Source organism: Phocoena phocoena, chromosome 15 (genome assembly GCF_963924675.1).
Source record: "Phocoena phocoena chromosome 15, mPhoPho1.1, whole genome shotgun sequence".
Taxonomy (NCBI): domain Eukaryota; kingdom Metazoa; phylum Chordata; class Mammalia; order Artiodactyla; family Phocoenidae; genus Phocoena; species Phocoena phocoena.
In genome coordinates this window covers 61,805,722-61,830,772 of record NC_089233.1, presented here as the reverse complement: position 1 = coordinate 61,830,772, position 25,051 = coordinate 61,805,722, and the positions used below count along the sequence as shown (strand labels likewise).

Sequence of the window (25,051 nt, the reverse complement as noted above, 5' to 3'; positions counted from 1 at the left end):
GTCCGGGAAGATCCCACGTGCCGCAGAGCAACGAAGCCCGTGCGCCACGACTACTGAGCCTGCGACCTAGAGCCCGCAAGCCACAACTGCTGAGCCTGCGTGCCACAACCGCTGAATCCTGCACACCTAGAGCCCGTGCTCCACAACAAGAGAAGCCACTGCAATGAGAAGCCCGCACACCGTAATGAAGAGCAGCCCCCATGAGTAGCAACGAAGACCCAACACAGCCAAAAAAAAAAAAAAGATGGTATTGGGACAACTAGGATAGGCATTAAAAAACAAAATAAGCTAGATCTTCACCGCACTTCTTATATGGAGAGAAATTACAGATAGAATAAAGATTTAACTCTAATGAAGCTATAAATGCTCTAGAAGAAAATATGGGTGAATTACATTTATAATTTTAGAGTGGAAAAAGAAAAACCTTTTGTTTTGACGTGAAATCCTAAAGCCCTAAAGGAAAAAAAAAAAACCTAATGAGACAATATAAAAAAAAAAGGAAAATTTTCATATGGCAAAAAATCCCATCATAAATAAAAAGACAACAAAAGGAAAACATGTTTGCAAAATATATGACAAAAGATGAATTCCCTTCCTTTCTAAACAGTTCTTACCAAAAAAACAAACCACCAACTCAAGTAAAGGGCAAAGAATATGAATAGATTGTTTAAAAAAAGGAAAAGAATGACAAGTGACCAATAAACGCACGATACACATAAATATAGGCTCACATTCCCAAATGAAGAGGGCAGAGAGAGACACCATTTTTCACTTCTCAGATTGACAGAGATAAAGGAGGTTGCTAATACTAAGCGCTGACAAGTGTGTAGTGAAATGACAACTACCAGCTGCTGCTGGCTGCTGAGGAAACTGGTACAGCGTTTGTGGAGAGGGTTCTGACCAGCACTGTGAAAATGTAGACTCCTGAGGATGACGGTAAAAGCTACCATTTACCGAGTACTCCCTCTGGGGAAAAGAGCAAGCTGTATTTTATGACCTAACCTCAGAAGTCATAGACCCTCATTTCCACAGCCCTATCCATTGTGCCAGGGGACCAAGGGTGTGATACCAGGAGGGGGAAGGATCATCGGGAGAGCTGGGAGGCCGGACACCACAGTTTCTGATGTCAGAGGGGACATTTTGGTGTCAAATACATTAAACATACTATCTCATTATCTGCTTTGTAGATGAGGAAACTGGTGCCCAAGGACACTTGTTTGGTGTCAGAGCCAGAATTGGAACCAGTCCCATTTGCCTAGACTCTTTCTAGTCCACCTCCTCAGTGGTCTCCCGGATGCCACTCCTGCTTCCTTATAATTTCATCTCCTCTGATCTAAAAACATAATTTAGATGGCGTGATTTCCTTGCTCTTAGAATAAAATCCACACACCCCTCACGGTGGTGTCCAAGGCTCTGAGTGCTTGGCCCTGCGTGCCCTCTCACCCCTACCTCCTCCCACCCTCCCCCACGCTCTAAATACACTGGTAGCTTTCAAGTCCTCAAACATGCCAAGCCCCTTCTCACCTCAGGGCCTTTGCACCAGCTGTTTCCTCTGCCTGCAAGACGGTGCCCCCAAGTCTTCACCCCGCTGTCAGCTTCCAGCATCCTGGGGTCAGAGCACATGTGGGCTTACTCCCGAGAGGGGCCTTCCCTGACCACTCAGCCCAGAGCCCACCTTATCTCCACCCTCAACCCCTGTCTCCCCTCCACCCCTCACCGCCCCCATCCTCTGCGTCTCCTTCACCCCATCACCACCTCACTCTTTGTCTCTGGGATCCAACCAAGATTCAAACTTCGCATTTCAATGTTTTTTCTCATTAGTCTCGTGATTAAAAGAACAGTCAAACTAATGACAGTGCATCTTTTGAAGTGTCCGGGATACTTGTGTTATGGAGTCTCTCTTTCAGTATTTCTTGTATGGTTGTTTCTTCATGATCAGATGCAGGTTAAGCATTTTGGAGGGGAGGACTTGACATGGGGAGAACATAACATAGGTAATGCTGTGTTCTCTCATTGCATCCCTTCAGGAAGTAAGCACATCGTGTCAGGTGGTTCTACTTCGGGGTCTGCTGCATTTGATCACTTGATTGGGGGTGTCTGCCAGTCTCTCCATTGTGCAGGCACGTGTGCCTTTTATCATTAATAAGTAATTTGCAGGGATAATTTTTTTTTTTTTTTATGCTTTGAGATGCTTGAATAGCATCTGTTCTGGTCACACTAAGATCCTGTTATTCCTAATCACAACCTCTGGTTCCCGTGGCCAGGTCCCTGCTCACAGAGCGTGCTAATTTCATATGGGAATCCGCCTGGAGGGGTTTGCTGCTTAAGAAGCTCCACAGAGCAAATGCCCTGCCAATTTTGCCATTTACAAAGGCACCCACTGTTTGCAGAGCCTGGAGGGGACATGAAGGCAGTACCGCCGCCTTAAGCAGACCAGAGCAGCCCTTCTCTGTCATGGTCTCCCACCAGCCTGGGGCTGGAAGAAGAGACACATCACTGGGAGAATTAGTGGTCAAGAGACTAGGTTATGTCATTCCTTGTTGGGACCCATGCTGTGGCCACTTTAAGGATATGCGCAAAGACACAGAGAGCAACCTACACAAGGTTACTCAAGGAGTGGCAGCTTCTGCAGGAATTAAGGAGCCGGGAGATTTCTGCAGGCTTCAGCACACATGAAAACTCACCTAATTCGCCGTGCTACTAAATAGCCAGGCTTCTCCAGGGCTCCCAACCGCTTCCTGTGTATCGAGTGAGGCTGGGGCTGTTTTATCTCAGGGATGGTAAATGAGTTCACATTTCATGCCTAGAGAAAATCACTGCTCTGCCCTCCTGGCGTACTAGCTCTTTCTCTTATTAGTCAGAGAAGAGGTGGCTTATCTGGGTTCAATTCCACCTTTGAACATCAGCTGGATCTCGCTTTATATTTCAAGCCCAGATGTCCACCACCGCTGTGAAATAGTGACTCAGGCCAGGAGAAGTCAGAGGTCTCTAGAAATGTGGTGGGAAGAGATGGGAAATCCTGGGCCTGAATTATCTCATTTTCAGAGTGAGGAAGGACAGTTCCCATATTTCCCTGTATGAACTGAAGATTCGTGGCCACTAATTAATTCTAAAAATCATTATTGGTGTGTGGACGTTCAGACAATGAAGTTTCCAAACTGTCCCCCACCACAAAGGATGAGAAATAAAGATCTCATAGAGAAAAGTGGGAAGAGTGAATTGGTTTGAAAACACATTTGATTTTAGGGATAAAAGGTACTAATGAGTGACATGCTTAGAGCCTCTTTTAAAAACAAAGTGTGACTTTATATTGACAGTAAAATCTTTAGCGTGTGCAGAAGGAAGTCGGTGTGCTGTTAATCTGATGTGTTGTCATCTTTTTATTTTTCTAATGGGTGAATACTGAGCCCTGAACCTGCGGTGTTGTACTTCCAACTCGTACCTGTAGAGGGAGCCTCGTTTACCTCGGATTGTTCACAATGCAAAGCTTTCAGTGGAAGAAAGAAAAAGGCTTTTTACAGAAAAAAAGTTGGAGGGTTAAAGGCAGTCTGTTTCAAAATTGCAAACAATCGCGGTGGCTGTCTCGTTTTCTCTTCTTTGCTGGTTTCACTGTGAATGAATTGTAGGGTAAAGTCAGTAGAAATTGCCCCTCCTCTTTGGATGCGACCAGAGGAACCAGGTGGTGGGATCGTTATTGGTTTGTTTTGTTTTGTTTTTTGGCCATTTCCTCACAGAATTCCACGAGGGCAGCTCTCCATCCCCGTTAAAGCACAAGATTTTCTGAAGGCTGATCTGTTGGAGGGTGTGGATTTGGGGAGGGGAGAATCCGCCCTGACCAATCTTCTCTGTCGGGGGCTAATTCTGCTGTCGGGGTACGAGCGTGTTATGTTTCAGGCTGAGTCTGAGGCTGCTCAGAGGTCCAGGGTCCCCCACCACCGCAACGCCCGGCGCCGCCTTCTCCTGCACCCCAGGTGGATGAGGTCTGACTGCGCGGAGCACTGCGTCTCTGATCCGCGTGGGTCCTTCCCCTACTGCGATTCTGTGTCTGTGGACAGTGCGCGCCCGGGTCTGGGATGGAGCAGCATTTCTTGATGTTATCCTATGACTTTACAACTGTATCTTGTGCGCCTTAAGGAGCCCGAACTGTGTGGTCTAGAGGAGCACAATGTCCGGCGGGAGGTGGGGCGGGGAGAGAGCCGGGAGCAGGCCGGCGGCGGGCGCTGGAGATGGTTGAAATGTTTGGGTCTGACAGGTGAGCGCAGTCGGACTCTTCGGCGCCCGCCAGTGGGAAGAAGGGGAGCAGGGGAGGGTGTAAACTAAGTGGTGGGAAAGAGACAAAGGAAGAGTGAAGAGGCGAGATGGTGCGGAATAGGGGAGGGGGAGGGGAGAGGGCAGCGAATGGGCAGCAAGCCGAGGAGCCCGAGCTTGAACTTGATCGAGAAAAGGGGGGGCCCAGAGTGAGGGGGCGGCACAGAGCCGACCACGTGCCTGTCTTTCCCAGAGCTGGGTCTCGCTCTGACCGCCGGGGGGCCCAGCCCTCTGGCCCAGCAGCCCCGCCCAGCGAGGACCCAAGTCCCCGGGGAACCAGAAGACGCGCAGGGGTCGAGGGCTGTCCGAAGGGCCCAGGGTGCCGGGAGTTCCTAATGGTGCCCGAGTCACTTTCTTTGGGCCAAGTGTCTCCTCTTCTGGTCTGAACGCGGAGAGCCGACCGGGCGCCCCCCAGCCCCCACCCCGGACTCGAAGACTGAGTCCTCCGCGAGCAAGGGGCGGGCACAGACCCCACCGCCTTCTTTCCCGGGCTCAGACCCCGGCAAGAATCTTCCTCCAAGCGCTTCCCCCTTAAGAGAGCTCTCCCCACAGAGAGCGCGGCGGCGCGTCCAGCGCGCCCTCATCCCTCCCCCCGTACCTGGCCCGGCACCCGCTCCTTCCTCCTCCTCTCCCCACCCCCCGCCTCTCCCTCCTTTCTCCTCTCTCTGGGTGCCTCCTTTTCCTCTCTCCCCCTCCCCCAGTGCCCACTCCTCCCTCCCTCCCGCCCCTCCACCTCCTCCTCCTGCTGCCCCTCCTACTCTCCCAGCGTGCGCCCTCCCAGTGCTCCCCTCCCCCCGGCCCCCGCCCCGTGCCGGGTCCCGCCCCCCTCCCCCGCCTCCCCTTGCCCGGTGCCCCCCTCCCCCTTCCTCCCTCCCGGCCGCGGCGCCGCCGCCGCCGCCGCCGCCGCCGCCGCCGCTCGCCTGGGCCCTCCCCCTGGCCACCCCCGCCCCCGGGCCGGGCAGTGACGCGCCGCGGCGGTGCCAGTCCCTCTCCCCGGGCGGCCGCGGCGGCAGCAGCAGCAGCAGCTGGAGCTGTAGGGCTGTCACCGCCGCCCGCCCCGCTCACTCGCCTAGCCCGACCGTCTGTCTCCGCCTCGCCTCCCGCCCAGGTACGGAGTCCGGCCCGGATCCCCGCGATCGGGCCGTTTCCGGGCCCCCGGCCGCCGCCCCCCTTCTTTCGCTGCTGCCGCCGGCCGTTGAGCTGCGGTTAGGGGGGCGGGAAGCTGGGGGGGTTCCGGGGAGGGGGACGCGGGGGAGCTTCCTGCACCGGGGCTGAGGAGGGGGGCGCGCGGAAGCGGCTGCGCCCTAGGCGGAGTGGGCTGGGGCGGGGGGCGGGTGAGTGTGACCGAATGGGGTGGGGGCCGTGAAGCCTGCACTCTGGGGGCCGCGGGGTACTCGAGAGGTGTGCCCGGCCCCGAGTGCCGGGGGCCGCCGGGCGCACCCCACTCCCGGGCCGTGCGCGCCGCCGGTCCTGGGGGGCGGTGATTGTGTGCGCCGCGCCGCGGTATTGTGCTGCGGCCACACGGTTTGCAGCGGGCTCGGCACCGCGTCCCGGTGAGGAAGGCGTTCGCAGGCGGCGGGGTGGGGGTCAGGCTCGGGTTGCCGCCACCGCGGCCGTAGCGAGAAGGGAAGTGGACTGTTTGGAGATGTGAGGACGGGAAGCGTAGAGTGGCAGGGAGGGGCTCCCTGCCTCGGCGCGGGGAGTTGAGACGAGGTTTGCAGAGTTGAGCCCACTTCGGCAGGCCCCCGCCCCTCCCCGGAGCGGACCTGATGCCCCTGGCAAGTGTTCGGTCGGAGCGGAAGCTGGAGGCGTCGGCGGCCCCTGTGGCAGGGGCATTCCTTACTGACGGGGGCACATGGGGCGGGGGCAGCTGGCCAGAGTGAGGGCGCGCGCCCGGGTTAAGTTGGATTTACACCTCCGTCCGCCGCTCTCCGCTTCTCCAAGGCTGGACACTTTTTCCGGCGGCGGGGTGGGGGAGTGCCATTCGCGTTCTTATTCCAGCAGCTCAGGTTCAGAAGTGACCCCCCTCCCCACCCCCCAATCCCACCTGGAGCTGCGTTTGCCCGAGTCCGGTCGTCCCTAGCGAGCCGCGCTTCCTGGGGGAAGTTCTCACTAAGCCTCGCTAATTAGCATTATTCCTGGAGAAAGGTTAAGGTTAGAGCGTCCTTTTCCTTATCGGGAGGCCCACCCCCCTCCTCCCCATTCCCTTCTTCCTCCCTCCTCCCCAAGAACACAAAAGCACAAAAAGAAAGTGTGAAGAGGCACCGATCAATGGAGAAGCCACAAACCTATTAATTCAAATGGAACCTTTTTCCCCCCTCTAAAACATTGATTTTTCTTTCTGTCTGCTCTGAGGGGAGATTAATAACCTCCTCATTTCACCTGAAATGGTGTTTGGACTCTGTGATTTCCTCCTCTTTCTGAGAAGGATTGTGGCTTGAAATAGATCCTCCCTTGAGATAAAGCCCTACTTATCCCAGAATCAGCTGGAAACCCCAGCCTGGGCCCCTGTCCTACGAGGTGGGGGGCATGGGGAGAGGGCTGTGGGGCTCTCACAGCTCCTCAGGAGAGAGTCCTGACCAGGGGCCCTTTCTTGCCTTGCCCCCTGCTTCTGGATTTCAGGTCATTCTGGGAGAAAGACCCATTTAGGGCCCAGGCCCCAGTGGTAGTTTAGCCCCCAGGTAGTAAATTACCCCTATATTGGAAAACCATTAGGGCCTCAGTGTGTCCGTGAATGAATAATATCAAGCTTAATTTGACCCCATCTCAAGGTGGGCTTGTCCTGGAGAGTCAGGGTTTGAGACAGCACCTCCTCCCACACCCTTGCACCATGGCTGGGTGCCAAGACCCCATTCAGCACCTTCCTGAGGAACAGCGGGAACACAGCCCCCAGGGCCTTCCTCCCAGCTGGAAAGGCCGATTTGGGGAAGCTTTTGTGGCCTCAGTCACCCTGGGGCCATGTGGAGCTGAACTGCCCCTGAGTTGCTCAAGAACTTTTTTGACTTGTCTGGGCCCTTTTCTTGGAAGGAAACTCCTGCAGGGGATTAGTGCAGAGTGATTTCTCTCCAGCCCTCTTTTTGGCTGGAAGAACCCTGTCTACTGAAGCTCATCTCTCCAGCCTCCCTTTTAAAGAGACCCCTGTTCAAGGCAGGGCCTGGGGTATCAGTGAGGCCCTCGTGGTGAGGAGTGCTGGGAAGACAGCCAGTTGCCTTTGCTTGGGAAACAAAAGCCCATTTTACACTCAATACACTAGTAGGAAGGTGTTGAAAATGCTCACCCCAGCATCCAGGCACCCATGACAGCAAAGACAACAGAGCGTCCCTGTGTAGATGCGAACATGTTTCTGACAGACGCTGTGTGCGTGTGTGTGTGGGGGGGGGGGCTACCTAGAATGTGCTAGGTGATCAGTATCAGCCCTCCCCACTTCCCATTTCCCAGATGAGCCTGTATGCTTGTACGACTAGGAAGCAGAGGAGGTGCGCTGGCAGGAAGGAGTGGAATTGTGGGAGTGTCCCCGGGAGGCTGGCCTCCTCCCCTGGGCCAGGTGGGCTTGGGAAGCAGCAGAGCAGCAGCCTTGGGGCCCCGCAGCTCCCGGGAGCTGTGGCTCCGACCACCCTATGATTTCATTTGTGCTGTTCCTTCCCAACAGGGATTTGAACCCTTGTTGCCTTGGATCCTGGAGGGTTTTCGTCTCTCATTAATAAGCCATCTGATGAACTGAAGTGGTTAAGTTGGGGTCAAATGCGGTTCAGTACCTCCTTGGCATGCTCAGAAGGCTGTGTGTGTAATGCTCGCTGACATGGAGACAAGGGGGGGAATTGCCTCGCACTGAAGAATTTCCAGGGCCTGGAAGGGGCCTGCAGGTGTTCCTGAAGGAGGTGCTCACTTTCTCCGTCTTGGTGCCCGCCTGCTTGGGTTAGGGCCGGTGCCAGGGCAACTGCCTTGAGCCTGGTGGTGTTTCTGGCAGGAGCTTCAGCCTCTCATCAAAAAGACCCCAAGGGCTGGACAGAGAGGGGCTCTGTTTCCTGCCTGGCCCATGCCTGCCTTCCGCCCCTCCTCTGAAACACACACCCAAGAAGGCTCCTGGTCAGGGCTTACGGCTCACAACTGCACTAAATTCACAGCAAATCCTCCTCCTTTTCTCTCTCAAAGCAAGTGGTAGAGATAGAGTTACAGCTCTAGGAAAGGCCTGGAAAATGTTGTGGAGGCAAAGCCCAGGATCCCTGTCCTGGAGGATGCAAATGGCTCAACTTCAGAGGCACCAGGAACCCAGTTCCCGAGAAAGTGACCCCAGTTGTAAAATAATCAGGTTACTGATAGCACCTGCCCCTGGTTACGTGCCATGGATACAGGCGCGTTTCCACCATTTCCCCTCTGGTCTCCCATTTTCTCCTCCTCCTGGGCTGAGCCGTGCTTGGTGCTATTGCTTGCAGAGGAGGAAGGGCCTCCGAACCTGGGTGGAGAGAAACTGAACCTGCCCGTGAATTTTGGACCACAGATAAGAGCAGGGAGGGTTTGGTCGGCTCCTCTCCTCCTGCCCAGAGCCAGGGCTGCCAGACTGGGGTGTGTCCCAGGGGCTGTCTGGGTGCTGTCTGCCTGCCCCCTCTCCCTGCCCCAACTCTTGTGTTCCCTTTTCAGAAGAACATTTGATCTGATCGCCCTGTGACCCGCAAGTGGCTCAGGTCCTTTGGTGCCTAATAAATGATGGACTTTTGTCAACAGGTGGGCAAGGCTGCAGGCTTCAGGGTGTCCGAAGGTAAGGTGAGAGGAGCCGGGGGTACTGGCTGGCCAGTCACGTGGGGTCTAGGGAGAGGGGACCTGGAAGTAATGGATTGTACACACTCTTATTTTCTAATGTAAGTTTCATTGAAGTTTGTTTAAAGAAAGAGAAATTAGTAGGCTGAGTTCCCTTGAGATTCCAGAGGGAAAAACAAGAAGTGCCCGACTTGTGACCTCTGGGCCTGGCCCTTCATAGCCTGCGCTGGCATCTCCCGCAGGTCCCTCAGGCCCGGCTGTGCCCCCCTCTGCTCATCGTCGATGGGCTCTGAACTGTGTACTGGTAATTGCCTGTGTAATTGGGCTGCTCCTAGAGCCTGGGCTCAGTGTGAGCCGGCGAGGTTACAGTCTGCCCTCTGCAGCTGGGAGCTCTGCTGTAGCAGGTGGGTGGCAGAGGGGGCTTGGGAAGCCTTCTGTCCCAGGTCAGCCCTGGAAGTGAGGGTGTGGGAGCTAATTCTGATTGGAACTTAAGAGTTTGGCAGGTTTTTAAAGTTAGGTTTAATAAATTTGATTTCTCACTTAAAAAATTGCTGTATCAGTGGTGTCAGAAGCTTAGCTAGAACCATCACCCACAAAACAGGGATTCGTGTGGCAGAACCCCGGGGGTTGTAGGAACACTCGCTGGGGAGAGCTTGGTGGTCGGTAGATAACTGGAGAGGGGGTTCCCCAGCCCCCTTCTCTCTCTGCACTTACAAGTGGGTCAGAATTTTTCTCTGTCCTTCCCTAAATAACAGGGCCCTGGAGGAAAAGAGCCCTGCCACAGTCTTGGTGCCCCTGACATAACACCAGCACACAGTAGATGCTCCGTAAGTGCGCGTGAACCCATTGACGACAGTGAGCTGGGTGTGGGTATGGGTGTAAACATAGCTTCGTCTCCCATGGAGTTTCCTTTGGGTCTCAGTCCTGAGACACTTTGTTGTTAAGGAATCTGATTCTTCCGATTGAAGGGAGGAAGTGTGCTGAGGGGGCCCCTCGGTGTGGTGGACTGTCATGTGGGCTCTGGGCACAGACAGCCTGGGTTCAGATCCCAGCTCTGCCACTAGCTACGGTGCCCTTGGGCAGCTGAGGCAGGTCTCCAAGGGGCGGGCACCAGATCTGGAGATAGGCCTGACACGGGTGCCTGCTTTCTCTATGGGGCTGTTGCGAGGAAATCTCATAACACCCCTGCCGCAGAGCCCTTCATGTGTGGGCACTGGGTGCTCTTCGTTATCGGGTGATTGCAACTCAATGTAAAATTTAGCCCACCTCTGCCCCGTTTGACCTGTCAGGGCAGGGAGAAGTGGAGGGGGGCCATTTTGGTGGATAGTTAAGCGATCTGAGCCAGAGAAACCTGAGGCTCTGCATGGGGGCGCCTGGCAGCTGCAGGAGGGGATGCTGCACGGCGGCAGCCAGGGTCCAGGTTTCATATGGTCTCCATTCAGGAACTGTGTTCAGTGGGTCCAAGTCCCTGATTGTCAAACTGTTGCCGCGTCCTCATTAAACACCGGTATCACGCCAGGCGATTCAGCCAGTTTGACTGGTCTCGCTGGCCTTGTCCAGAGAGCAGAGAGCCTGGTCCCCGCTCTTGGGAGGACTTAAGGTTTTCTTGGGGAAAGAGAGGGCAGAGAGCCACTGTGCTGCCTGCTGCAGCTGAGTTCTGTGCCTGCCTAAGTGCCAGGGCTGATGGTACAGGCAGGCAGAGGGTGTAAGGAAAGGAACGATGGAGACTGAGCCGGAGTTGATGGAGCCAGGGGGACGGACGTGCGTTTGGAGTTTGAGTTGTGGGGCACCGAGGCAGTGCAGGCGTTCCAGGTGAGGGGCAGGAAGGAGGGTGCATCTGGGCCTTCAGGACTGCCCACCTGTGGCTCTGCCACTTGTTAGCTCGTGACCTTGGGCAGGTGCCTTCCCCCCTTGGAGCCTCTGCTTCCTCATCTGTAGAATGGGGCTGATAACTACACCTACCCAGTGGGCTTGTGGTATACTTGGCACCTGATAAACATTGGCTTCTGTTGTTTCTGTTTTTTGTTTTTTTTGCGGTACACAGGCCTCTCACCGCTGTGGCCTCTCCTGTCGCGGAGCACAGGCTCCGGACGCTCCTCCGGCCCAGCGGCCATGGCTCACGGGCCCAGCCGCTCCGCGGCACGTGGGATCTTCCCGGACCGGGACACGAACCCGCGTCCCCTGCATCGGCAGGCGGACTCTCAACCACTGCGCCACCAGGGAAGCCCTGGTGTTGTTACTGTTTTAAACGCTTGCCAGGTGGGGCTAGAATGTGGGAGCCTTCAGCGCTGCAGCCAGCAGTGCGGACTTTTTCTTGCTCCTCAGTGAGAACCTGTGTGTTTAGTGGAACACTCCTTTCTCTGAGCTGAAGATGGTTGCCCAAGATGATGCGCCCCTTATGGCTCCCCCGTATGGCTCCACTGCCCACCGCTCACCCATCCCCCGGCCACTGTGGCCTCCGGGCTGCTTGCTGGAACCCACCAGCCCGTGCCGGTGCGTGGTACACTCCCCACGTGGACCGCCCCCTCTCCAGCAACCTCCCTCACTTCTGCAGGCCTCTGCTCTGATTGTCCCCTGACCAGCGAGGCTCCTCTTGGCCACCCTGGCAAACAGTCCTGCAGGTCCCTCTCCCTCTTCTTCTACTTTCTTCTGCTTTATTTTGTAGCCCTCGTCGCCGCTGATTGTCCATCGCCCCCACTGGGCAGTGAGCACTGGGAAGGCCAGGAGTTGTCCACAGCTGAATTTTCCAGCACCTAGAAAGGTGTTGGGCACATAGTAGGTGTTCAGTAAATACTTGTTGAGTAAACGGACGGAGCATTTTGAATAGATGTCGCTCCCAGATGTGAACAGAATACTTGGTCCTTTAAACCATGAGTGTTTCAACAATACCCAAGAGCCAGGAGAGGGCCTTCCTGCTTCAGCAGGGACTTCAGGTCATACCCTGAGCACAGTGACCCCTGGGCAGCCAGGAAGGAGCCAGGGCCCCAAGCGAGGATGGCCCAGTTCCTGGCTCCCAGAACCTGTATGGTCCTACCCCTCCAAGGGTCCTTCTCCCCACCTGCCCACCACCCCTCACTCTGGGTCCTGTCCTGTTAGCTAGGGAGAGTCGTGTGGCCCTTTGTGCAGAGAGAACCTTTTGAACGTGTGTCTCTCCCTCCTCCCTCCGGGTGTGAGAACACAGTCTGAGTGAGTGGGTGAGTGAGCGTCCTTGTGTATGAGGAGCAGGGCGGCCTGTGGGAGGGAAGCAGAGTGCGTGCGCGTGTGGGGAGGGGGCACGAGAGCACATGTGGTCCCCGTCCCCTGAGGCTCTGGGCGTGCTGCGTGGGGACCCCTGAGCTGGGCGGAGCTGGCGTTCCGGCCGGGCTCGAGTCCTCCTGATTCAGCCGCAGAGGTGCACACTGGTGCTGCACAGAAGCTATAAATTCCAGGAAACTCCCTGCCAGCCGGGCTGGTGGGGGAGGGAGTGAGGATAATCCACGCTGGTTCCCTAGCACTCGGAGAGCAGATGTGTCTGCCTCGGACAGCAGCAGAAGAAAGTTCAAACCGAAGTGTGTTTGCTCGCTGTAAAAGAGACCTCTGTGAGGGGCCCCTGGAGGGAGGCCTTTGGGGGGTAGTGCTCTGCCAGAGGTCCTTACTGGGGGCCCACAGAGGCCATTGTATCTTGCTGGGGGAGGGGAAGGGGCAAAGCCAGAGCTCCAGGGTGTGGGAGCCGCTGGGTCATCTTTCTTGCGTTTTTACAGCCAGCTCCCAAACAGAGTTGCTTGCTGCCCCTGAAAGAGGCTGGGCCAGGAGGAGGTGGGGTCCCTTCCCACTGGAGGGCTGGGTTGAAGGGGCCCCGCCCCGGGGGTTCCCGGATGACTGGCCAAGGTCTCACTGAAGCCAGCAAGGGGAGAGGAGGCAGGCGTGGTCCTCTCAAGCAGGCCCTCCGGCTGTTTGGAAGGCCCTGGCGGCCCCCCAGGCCCTTGAGCCGAACCCCCTTTGCGGTCTGATCCGAACCCTCGCCTGCCCCACCCCCTTCCTTCTCTATACTTCTGGGGCTGGCCTTTTCAGCTCTGGAAGCCGCCCAAGAGCATATCTTTGAAGCACAGCAAAGGTTAGGAAGGAGGAAGACAGAAATGTCCTCTGGGCTGGGGGAGTGGGAGAAAGGAATTCCATGCACGCTCCACGGGGAGTCGGGAAGCAGGCGTGGTGGGCGCGATCAGCCCGGCCTCGGTGGTGCCCGGCGTGTCCTGCTGCCCACTTCTGCTCGCCTGGCCCTGCGTGGAGCGAGCCCTCGTCGCCGGGCTGTGGGCCGGGAGTGGGGAGCAGTGGCCCTTGTTTACAGCGGTTGCTTCAGCCTTGGCTCACAGGGGTAAGAGCCAGGCCCTGCGATCCGCCCCTACAGGATGCAAAACCTCGTAATTGTCTTCAATTACAGACAGCGCCGGCCCTCAGCCCCGGCTTCCGACAGGAACCAGAGCCCGAGCCACTTCCATGGGAGGGTAGGGGGAGCAACCCAGCCCCCACTGCAAGGTTTGGGGGCGCCCTACGGCCTTTGGGGGCACCTCCAAACGCCCACGGGCCTTGGGGTTCACCCAGAATGCCGCCGAGGGGCTGCAGAGAGCCCGTCCCTGTTGAACGCCCACCTTCTTTGTCCCTGATCAGGATGAAACTTCTGTGAGCAGTGAAGATTTTGATATGAACGACTCCACATGGATGTCAGCTGACCCACACCTGGCCTCCAGCCTGAGTCCCAGCCAGGAGGAGAGGATGCGGAGCCCGCAGAACCTCCACAGCCAAGAGGACGGTGAGTGTCCCTTTGTGGCTGGTGGGGGAGGGGCTGTGTCCCCGCCTGCAGGGTCCTAGGAATCCCGGGGGCGGGGGGGGGGGGGGGTAGGAGGGACAGGGGTAGAATCTGGGCTGGAGCCTCTGGGGGCGGCTGGGCCCAGGCTGACAGCTGCCCCCAGTGTTCTCAGCGTCTCCACAGGCCCCACTGCCCCAGCCCCTAGTTCCGGGGAGAACAGTTGTTCCTCCCAAAGGTGAAGGGCTCAGAGCTCTTCGCGGATAGGCAGCCTGATGGTGTCCTCCCTGTTTGCTCTGATGCTCACGGGCCGGTGGGATATGGATTTTGAAGTTATCACGGTTCAGGTCTGGGAAGGTTACCAGTGTGCCTGACCCGGAACAGTCCAGCTGCCCAGTAACGGAAACAAGAGCTGGGCTTCTGTGGCCTGGATGTGAGGCTACAGGACCAGGGTCCCTTCCCTTCCCCTGGTCAGCGAGCAGGCAGTGCGCTTGTCCACGTGTGTGCCCAGGCCCTTGGGATGAGAGGTGGTCTGGTGAGGAGCTGTCACCCGCCAGGGCCTGCCAGCCAGCCTTCTCTTGCCTCTCTTGGAACACAGGCTCCTTTCTTGGGGTAGGAGCGCTGGGGTCAGAGTCAGACCCCAGAGGTCCACTCTGGTGCTCCCACGCTGAGCCCCAGGGCTGGGCTCTGGGACCCCGGTGCCTGCCTCAGTTAGATGCATTTGTGGGCGTGGGGTGGCACCTGTAGTCACAGCGTCCCGGGCAGGCCGGGCTCTGCTCTCCCAGAGGAGGTGCTTGGGGGTGGGGGATGAGCTGGAGAGAACTGGGGTGTAGAGCTGCAATTAGGAGGGGTCGAAGGTCGGGGCCTGGAATGTGGGCGGGAGGTGCAGGGTTAAAAAGGGGTGTAATGTTAACTCTGTGAAACGGGTTAGCCTTAAAGAGTAAATAAGGGGTAGGAGCCTTGCAGTTTGGGTCAAAGTTCGTCTCCATGGCGGAACCCGCGTGCCTGCCTCCCCACAGCCCTCAGGTCTGAATCCGGCTTTGTCTGGGAGGAGACCCAGCCCGGAGGCCGCTGGGGGTGGCTGGGCCTGGGGCTGGGGAGCCCAGGGTGTGGTTCTGTGAGGAGTGGGGTTCGAGGCTGCTGGGAAAGAAAAGGCTTTTGTCCCTTGACGCTGCATGAGGTCAGCAGGACCCCCTTGTGCTGCGAGCCTCCCAGACCGATTCCGCCTTCCAGCTCCAGCGTTCCCGCGGGTGGGGAGCGGGGCAGGGGCAGCGCACGCTGTCGGGGGGCTCTGGGGCCCGGACGTGCCCAGCAGCTGACCTCCCGCCTCATCTGAGCTGATTGAGGGCCACAGCCAAAGGCCACACCGAGGGCCACACCAGCAAAGCTCAGCCCAAGGCTGTCGGTTACACCTTCCCAGGAAGGATCCAGAGCATTTATTTTTAAAAACCCCAGAGTAGTAGGACTGAATGGGGGCCATAGTCCCCCAACTCATTCTCAAAAAACTCGTGTTATTGTTGCTCACAACTACCCTTTGGCGGGGGGGGGGCGGGGTGGGGGGGTGTCTCAGCTCTGTCAGAGACACTTTCCAGGGATATGTGGTGATTTGGGGGGGGCCTCCACGATCAGGTAGCAGAAGGGAGTGTTTCTGTGGGGTTTACAGGGCTTCCTCAGCCACGGAGGCTAATGGGGTCAGTGTGTCCCGCAGCCCGTCCTGCAGGAGCCAGGTGGCGGCGCCAACCCGGGTGTGTGTCGTCACACGTGTCCCCCACCCCTCCGGCCACCCAGGTCCCTCCTGACTGGGTGCTGGGGCCGGGGCAGGCTGGCCCGCTGACAGGACGAGGGTGTTTATGAGGGCAGGCAGCCAGAGCTGGAGACAGGGAGGGTGGTGTTGACCACGATACCATCGATTTAATTATTTCATCAGAGGCTGTCTGGAGACTGTGGGTTGACGTGCTGGCCAGAGGCCGACCCAGACCCAGTGCAGGGGGTCGCAGGCTTTGAGAGACCGGCTGGCTTGGTCTCTGCTGCCCTTCTGGTCCTAGATCTGGTGGTGACTCCCGTGTCTGTCCAGACCAGTGGGCTCCCAAAGCTGGGCGCAGACCCGGCCTGGAGTCCTTGGCCAGCCCTCCAGCCCTCCCTCTGAAGGTGCCTGCAGTGTAGACGTGAGCTGAGATCCCGCTCCCATCAGTGAATCGGTGGGAGACCGTTGGGGGCTTCAGGGTGTTCTCATGTCCCCTGTTGTTAAAGAAGGACTGGGCAGCGACAGGCCAAGCAGGGGCTCTGTGTGCGTCCAGGCACAGCCCTCCCTGGTCTCCACTCCCTGCTCCTGTGCCTTCAGCCAGAAGCTTCCCCAATGCCGCCGACCCCCAGGACGGCTTGGCGCTCGGTCTCTGGCCCTCGGTCCTGCGTTGGGGGTCCTCAGTCTGAGGCCCCCACCGTGAGCTCTGCAAGGGGCAGACCACGTGGATCTCGCCCTCTGCTCTGTCCCCGGTGACTCTGCACGCCTGGCACGTCCTAGGGGCCTGCTGAATGTTTGTTGCCCGAATGAATAAAGGAACACACATTTATTGAGGCCTTCCCCCAAGCACACCCTCCGGAGGGGATAGAGGTCTGCCCCCGCCAAGTCGGGTTCTTTGTTCCCGAGGATATCCCCCAGTCTGAGCACCTGGGTCTTTTCCTTTAGCCAGAAAGTGTGGGGACTCCCAAGGCCGTGCCAGGGAACGGCATCCCACCCCTGCTGCTCAGGGATACAGCCAGAGCATTTCAAGAAACCAGGCGGTTTGCACAGATTCACACCTGTTGGTGGATGTGAATTGGGGGCCCTCCTCTTCCTCCAACACCTCCTCCTCCCTCCCCCTTTTTCAAATTTTAGCAAAGGCAGATAAGGGCTGGGCCTTGGCAGAGCAGGTCCCATGGCTGAGACCAGGAATGACAGGCCAGTTCTCACTCCTGGGAGCTTGTCTGAGGTTCAGCAGCTGTGGGAGTGTGCTCGCCACGAACACAAACGCGGCTGTGCTTTTGTCCCCGAGCCTGCCACTGCCTGCGAGGCCTCACTTCACAGGTCTCTTTCACGGGCCCGTTCCTGGCTTCTTGAAATCACAGCATTGGCTGCTTTGGCCGGGGAACCCCGTGGTGCTTCCTGACTGGCGGCTGGAGCTGCTGTGGGTGAGCACAGGGCTCTTGTCCCGTCTCAGGGGAGGAAACTGTTGATCAGTGAGAGAACTTGGGTGATCTGGCCAGAGTCGGGAGGGGTTGCCAAGGCTGCTGCCCTCCTCTGTCCTCTTTGGCAGGCGTCGAGGTCGTGTGTGAGGTTCCCCGGAAGATGGGCACGGGAGCCTGGGAACCAGAGGAGGCTGTCCCCGCAAACTCAGAGCACTACCTTCTCTGAGTCGTGATCCAGGGCTGAGTGATCCAGGCTGTTCCCACCACTGCCTGCAGTCCACGTACAGCCAGGTCCCCTCCAGACCCTCCACTAAGCCCCAGCTGGGGCTTTGGGCTTTCTTTTGAGTCCACACGGAGCCCTGGTCTCGTCACAGGTGCCTGGAAAAACACTCAGGAGCTGCATTTAGGGGGTGGAGAGGAGGACAGTTGGAAGAAGCCAACTGTTGAGACTCCGTCCAGAGACACGGTGGTCTGGCGTTGACTTAGGACCAAACGGCGCATCCATCTGTAGTTATGCCCCGTCAGTGGGAGTATCTGTTTGATGACCATCTCTTCCCCAGTGACCGACTAAGCACCCTGAGAGCCAGTTCCCTGGTGCCCAGCATAGCACCTGGCACAGAGCAAGTGAGGGGGAGTGTCTGTTAAATGAGTAAGTGACAGAGGGCGCAGGCCGGGCAGGTGAGCCCGCAGGCTGCTGGATGTCAGCTGCATGGCCAGGCCAGGGCCCTCTCCTTCCATTTCCCCTTGATGTGCTTCACCAGGCCTCTTGCTCTGCTTCTTCCTGAGCGGAAAATGTGAGGCCTGGCCTCCAGAAGGGATGCGGGGGGTGGGGAGTGGACGTTACTCACCTTCCGGGCAGACAGGAAGTCACCGCCAGGGCAGAACCGGGGGTCCTGCTTCTGTCTTCCTGTAGGGCCATTGGGGTTTGCTGGGCAGGAGCTGTGGGGCACCTGGGGGGCCCCTTGTTTGTGCCTCTCAGATGAGAGGCTCCTCCAGCCTTGGGCCTCTGGGACCCACTGGACCTCGGAGCTTCCCTCCCTCCAGGGACATGGTGTCGGTGCTTTCTGCCTGCAGACTGGACGTCTGGAGTCTCTCCTCCAGCGGCCATCACCACGTCTTGAGGCTGGACCAAGGCGCTGAGGGTCCTGGCTTAAGCCTTTGGTTTTTCAGGGCTCTCCACCAGTCTTGTCACATGAATATCAAGCCCTGTGGCCTGGGAGGCTGATAACCCCTCACCCCTTCAAGGAACCTGCAGGAGAGGGACAGGCACACAGAACGTGGGATCCCCGCCAGGTTGTAAGCTTTCTGAGGGCAGGAGATGTGTCTTTGAAGAAACGTATCTTATTTTTTACCTTATTTCACAAGTATTACATTCATTGTAGAAAACAGAAAAAAAACAGGAGCAAAAAAAAAAAAATGACAAAGTTACCAGTGCTGTTTTTCTTAGTCTTTTCTGTGTATATAATCGAAGTCGTTTCCTTTTAAAAAAAAAGAAAAAAAAAAGGTGGGGGGAGGGATCGTGTAGTGTTGGACCCACGTTTTTTTGTTCCACATGGTGTCTCGTCTCTCCCCATCGCTGATAATGGCATTTTTAAAGGTTGTCTGGTCATCCCAGTGACTGGAGGTCCCATTCCTGAGCCCACTGTTTGCTCAGCTCTGCGCTGGTGGCAGGTTGGCTGCAACCCTGTGAGCTCAGAGCTGTGACTAGGCCTGACGTGCACAGGGAGAGGGAGAGGTGACGTGCCCGGACTCCAAGAGGCCAACAAGGGTGTCTCTGACTCCAGAGCCTATGTTTGGGCCACTCATGGGGAAGGGCATCCCAGCCCCCCCTTTTCTGTTGTCACAAACGGTGCGGCACGGAGCAGCCTCAGGGCCGAGTGTCCTCTTCTGGGCTTTATCCCCAGCCCTCAGCTCAGAGCAGGTGCCCAGCAAACGGCTGTTGAGAAGCTAGTGGCAGAGACGGGGGACCAGCGGAAGCCTCTCGGAGGAGGCTGCGTTGTGATGTCGAAGGCAGGTGTTCAACAGCCTGGGAAGCTTGGGCAGCACGTCAGGAGGAGGCTGGGAAGGGAGGAAGATGCTGCATGCCAGGGTTGGGGATTTCCTGGGTCACATGTCTCCAGAAGCTCCTTGTGGCCCCAAGCTTCAGCCAGGAGAGAGGGCCCAGGCCAGGCGAGGGGCTGCATGCAAGGGATCCGGGAGGAAGGAGAGAGGTGAAGCCGCCTCTGTGGGCCCAGGGTCTCTCCTGGACACGGCCCCCTGCCGGCAGCCCCTGGCGCCTTGCCGTGGCTCTCCCGAGCAGGTCCTGGCCTGCCCTGGTCCTGCAGTGGGGTCCTAAGCAAGTTGCTGACCTCTGATCCCTGGCTGCTGTCTGGAGCGTGGCCTGCGTGACTGCAGCCGTTAATCCTGGTGTGTCTCAGGAGCACTTTGTGAGAAGACCAAGGCTTCCTGCCTCCTGACTCTTGCTGCCCTTGGGTGTGGCACTCCACTACCCAGACATGCAAACTGGGCAGCAGCAGGGGCGGTCACCTGGGGAGCAGGTGTGTGACTTGCTTGCCCAGGGCTCGGTATTTACAGCAGTGCCGCCTCCCCTGTCCTCACCCACCTGGGCCGGTCTCCACGGAGGGTGGGTCTGCAGGGGGAGTGTGCCCTACCCCAGCCACGGGGAGCCAGCCCAGGCTAGATTCTGCCTCTGCTGCCTGTCTGCTGTGTGGCCTGGGGCCAACCCCTCCCCGTCACTGGATGGCGGGGTGAGGACTGGACAGTGTGTGGACAGGGAAGGCTGGTGACCGGAGAGGGGATCGTTTCCTCTCAGGTGGCCAGGCAGCTGCAGGAGCCTCTGCTGAAGAGCCGGAGGCGGGGGTCCGTGGCCAACTGGCACTCACAGGCTGAGGGGGCTGTAGGTGGGTCAGGAGTCCGCCTCACTTTACCCCATCCACCCGACCCTTCACTGCCCCATGCGCTCCACTCCTGTCTCCTCATCCATCCAGGTCTTTCTTGATCCCTTCTGCCCACTGCGCCCTGTGGGGTTCTGACCACGGCTTTCTTTACAAGCTCGCGGCTTGGGCACCCACAGCTTGCTCTAGCATCTCCTGAGTTCCTGTCCCACTCACCACCCACGTGTGCCAGGGCCTGTTGGGGGACCTTACATCTCCCAGGATCCTGCTCTCTAATCTGCAAACCCCAGACCCATCCCAGGCTCCCTCACTGATGGGCAGCCCCATGGGCAGCTGCAAGTAAGCTCTTCTGTCCAAGGAGAAGGCGCCCGGGCAGCAGCTTAGCTCCTGTGTGCTGGCCACTGTGCCGGGCACTGAGGATGCCACGGGAGTGTTCCCGGCCGGGGATGGAAGCTGCTTGTGCAAGGAAAGAGCCAAGAGGCTGTACTGCGAGTGGGGTTGGGGCCAGGCCAGGCAGGCTCGGAGACAGTCGCCCGCGTTACCCCTGAGCCTCGGCCACTTCTCGTGTTCTGTGCGCGTGGTACCCACCCTCCCACGGGCCCACCCCTGCGGTCGGAGCAGCTGTCTCCCCAGCCGGGGCCCCAAGGCTTCACAGCCTGCTGCAGCCTGCTCACTGTGGACCCAGCCCTCGTTGTTGGGCATCCTCCCTGGTCACTGTCACATGTTGGGGGGACTGTGGCCCCTTCACAGTGGCCTCCCTGGGATGGCTTCCTGCAACGTGAGGCCACCTCTCCCCTCCAACATGCCTGATCTTGACCTGACACCAACGGGGCTGGTCCACAGTGAGACTGAAGCTGGTGTCTGGGCCTTATTTTCTGGCTACAGGTCACACACTCCCTCCTTCTAGAGCAGTATCTCTTTGCACTCTGTTCAAGGCTCCGACATCCACACCGGAAGTGGAGGCAGGAAGGCGGGCGGTGGCCTCCTGCCCCGCCCCCCAACCCCAGAACTAGGGCCCAAGCCCTTCCGGGGATTGGCCGTGGGCCACCCTGCCAGGCCCGGGTCACAGGAAAGTGTCCATCATCAGCTGGGCTGCAGGCAGCACAGACAATGCTGGGCTGTCCTGGCCTCCTGCCGCTGCGGGGTAAGGGAGGCTGGGAGACAGCGCCGAGAGATCCCTTTATCCCCGGAGCAGGCCAGGCCTGCACAGCCCTGGCCTTGTGCAGGCTGCCAGGGTCTTAGGCCCTCACAGGCCCCCAGACGCCTGGTGGGGGCATAGGGCAGGACACGCTCCAGGGCCCTAGAGGTAAAGTCCACCTGCTGAGAAAGGGAGAGGGAGATCCCCCCCGACACCTGGAAGATTCGCCTAGGCCTGCTGAGCCATCGGGGTGTCAGAGCCCTGCTCCCCTCTGCCCCCCTCCCCAGCCCAGGACACGTGGAAACCCAACTGCCTCTTGGCCCTCTGTGGAGGCAGGCCTGCTGTGCTGGAGAGGAGGCCGGGAGAGGGGTGTGTCGGAGAGGCATCGCCACCAGAGCCTGTCCACAGGCGACGTTCCCAGGAACCAGGAAGTGACCGGGGCCACGCTGGCTTGATCACTCTGACCTAAGGGCTGGGATGCACCGAACCCAGACGGGCTTCCTGGCCGGCTGGCAGAAGGCCTGCCAGGCCCTCAGAAGCCACACACACAAGCACACAGGCTCTGGGGCTAGGGCCCTGCCCCATGAATCATTCACACATGGTTGCCCGAAGTGGCTCTTTGCTCATTTGTTTTGGGGTTGGGGTGAGGGGGTGCAGGGGACATCTCAGCTAGAGAGTTGCACACTGAATTAGCATTGAGGGCTCACTGCCTGTGTTTGGCCTTGAGGGTGGGGCCAGGGAGACTGTCGGGCCTGGGAAGACAAAGACCCAGGCAGTCCATATTGGGAGTGTTTTCCCCCGGGGCACATTGGGCCAGGATATGTTGGGGAGGGCCAGCAGAAAGTGGGACAGTGACAGGGGTGGGGGCTGTCCCATAGTACAGATGGGCAAATCGAGGCCAAAAGAGGAAAGAGCATGAGGGGTGGGTGCTTCGGGGAATCAGGCAGCACTGGGGCTCATCTGTGCTTTTCCATTCACACTGTGTGACGGCTGATGACTTCCCTCTGGGATCCTCTGGTTCCTTCCTGATGTCTGTTCCGGGGGGTGGTTGTGCAAATCAGGCACCATGAGTCTGCCTGGCGCCTGCCACATACTTGGTGTCCACCCCCACCGAAGGCGGCGCCTGCCCCCAGTGCCCCGCCACCAACCCTGCTCAGGCCACCTGCCCCAAGACCCCAACTCTCATCTGTAACTTGGACACCTCTCTAGGGGCTGAGACCCCAGGGTCCCTGCACTGAGCGAAATGATTTCAGTTTTAGGGGGAAATCACAAAAATCTGGGTCTGCGCTAACATGGGCGCCAAGACCGCTGTTGAAAAGGGCTCGTGCAAATTGAGGTGTACCGTGTAAAATACACACTGAGTTTCAAAGGCTTTGTATGAAAAAAGGATGTAAGGTATCGCAGATTTAACACGGAATTAATTATTAGTTGAAACGATAATATTTTGGATATATTGGATTAAATAAAGTAGTTTATTAAAATTCATTCCACTTGTTTTTTGTTTTTTACATTTTTTAATGTGGCTACTAGAAAACATAATTCCGTAGGTGGCTCGCGTTACGTTTCTGTTGGACAGCGCCGCTCTGGACTCTGAGGGCCTCAGGTGTTGATGCCACCTTCAGGAATGAGTCATAAAAGTGCAGGAAGGTGGATGCTGTGGAATAGAGGTGCTGGGGGTGTTGGGGGCAGGAGTGGAGCTGGGATGGGGAGCAGGGGCTGGGCCAGGCCTTTGGAGTCACAGGGATGGAGCGGGGTAGCGCTCAGGAGGGGCAGCTAGGCGGGCAGCGGGGTCCAAAGGCAGACTGTGGGGCAGATGCCCGGCGTGGCCCCACCGCCCAGGATGGTGGGATCCCAGTGACACCGCCTCACCCAGCTCCTCGGTGTCCCCCGTTTGACCCCAGGGCCTTCTTCCGGGAGGAAGAGCCGGGTAAGCCTGCCAGGAGCCGGGTGCTCCTGGGAACTATGCATCATGTCAACACAGCCTGGCCACTGGCCTTTGTCAGAGCGGAGGCCAGCCCTGGTGAGGCGCGCACCCCAAATTCTGAGCAGAGTCAGGCCCCCGGACTGCAGCCCGAAGCCACGTGGCAGGGGGGAGGCAGGGCTGGCTCTTCCACATCCTGGGGGCCGCCGGGCCGCGGTAGGGCTGCGGCTCCAGCGCTCTCCCCTCCCCGCCTCCTCCGGGCTGTGTCCTGTGTGTGTGAATTATCGACGCCCCCTCCTCTCCCCTGCCTGGAAGCCCGCCAGGAGGGGGCGCTTCCTGCGGCAGCCCAGCCGCACCTCTGGCCACAGCGGGCAGCCTGCAGTGGGCGCTCTGGGCTGGTGGGTCCCGGCCTGTGGTCCCAGGGCCGGTGGACCTTCGCGCTCTTGCCCAGCCCTCCTCTGGAGCCTTCGAGGGTCGCCCCTGGGAGAGGGCGCCACCGGCTGTGGCCCCAGAGCCTGGTGTGGCGATTGGCGGCTCGCACAGAGCCGGGCTTGTGCGGACTGCGGGGTGCTGGCGCCCACATAAGGGCATTGTTTGCCGAGGTAAAAGGGGTTTTTGTCTCCTTCTGGAGACTGGACAGAAGGAGGAACAATTTCCCCCATTCATCACTAATTCCCCCATTTGAATAGCAGCGCATTGCCCCACGTTACATAGATGGGCACGCAGTCCTCCCCTGCCCATAGGCATTCCGGGCACAGGTGGTGGGCCCTGTGTCCTGCCCAGACCAGGGAGCTGCCCTTCGCCGGAGCCAGGGAGGCCTGGTTTTGTGGAAATGCTCGGGAGGGGTGCATTCCCGCCGCTTCCCTGTGGCCCCGCACTGCACTTGTCCCTGTCACTGCAGTCACAGGCTGGGGGCCGTCCTGTCCTGCTGGCATTGTTCGGGGCTCCGGCTGGCTGGCCGTGGGTGGGGTGCCCACGCTGGAGGGGCCTCCTGGCACGGCTGCACAGTTAAGGACCGGGTGGAGACAAGAGGGTCACTTCCAGCTCCGTGTCCCGTGCCTGGAGGCCTGCACCCCCGGCAGGCCCAACTCCTGCACTCCGTGTACCGGGCCCTTGGTGCCCATGGGGCCAGCTGGGTTCTTTCACAGGGTCATAAAGTGTCAGAGCCCAAGAGGGCGTCAGCGGCAACTCCCTAGACTGCAGATAAGAGGAGCCAGGGAGGCAGGCTGTGCCCAAGGTCGGGAGACAGCGAGGCCGCGCACCTGCTCCCCCGGACCCGCTCCTCGGGCATGGGTTTGCGTGCGTGACTCCCTTAAATCACATTTTTTTGGAGAGGGTCGGGAGGAGGAAAGAACTAGGAATGGATCAGAGCCCAGCGTGCCCCAGACTGGGATGTTGATGTTTCTCCCTCTTTCTTCTTTCCCCACACGGTGACAGGCAGGTCTCTGGGCCAGGGCTGTGCCGGGCGCTGGGGGAGGGCGGGCCCTGCGGCCAGCCCCTCCTGGGGTTGGGGTGGCCCACAGTGAGGAGAGGGCCAGTGGAGGCTCCATTCCCTCGGGCGCTCCCGGGGGTCAGGACCATGGGTTACTCAGAGACCAGACCAGGCACACGTGATGCAACCTGCCTCCAGCCGTTTAGCGGTTAAGGAAATCATTGGCTCCTATAACCAGAAGGCTCCTATAACCAGAAAGGCTCCTATAACCAGAAGGCTAGGGCCTTCTTTGGCTTTGGGCACGGGCGGATTTAGGGGGGATTTGTCTGTGCCAGCTTGTCAGCCCTGCCTTCCGGGTGAGGGCCTCCCTGCTGAGTGGGCCCAGCAGCCCCTGTGGGGAGGGGAGGGTACTGCTCCCCAGTCGTTTCTGCAAAAGCCCCTGGACTGACTGACATGGGGCGAGCTCGGTCACGTGCCCATCGGGGATCGCTGTGATGGGCTGCGCCGACTGGCCGGGCCTCGGACACATGCTCACCCTGGAAGACTCGGGGTGCCCTCACCAGAGGAAGGGCTGTGGTTTCTAGAGAGGCAGGAACGATCCGGGGCAGCTTACCGGGGCGCTGGGCACAGACCATAGACATAATACGTGAGAAGGTGA

The 25,051-nt window shown here is 58.6% G+C and overlaps 1 protein-coding gene across 1 annotated transcript in view; it reads left to right on the top strand.

Moving 5' to 3' along the window:
• The window catches only part of NOL4L (nucleolar protein 4 like), a 126,848-nt gene that overhangs the window by 86,469 nt on the left and 15,328 nt on the right, over positions 1-25,051 (top strand). The window contains exon 5 of the mRNA XM_065892149.1: positions 13,708-13,849. Within this exon, the coding sequence (XP_065748221.1) occupies positions 13,708-13,849 (142 nt within the window). The remainder of the gene's footprint in view (positions 1-13,707; positions 13,850-25,051) is intronic.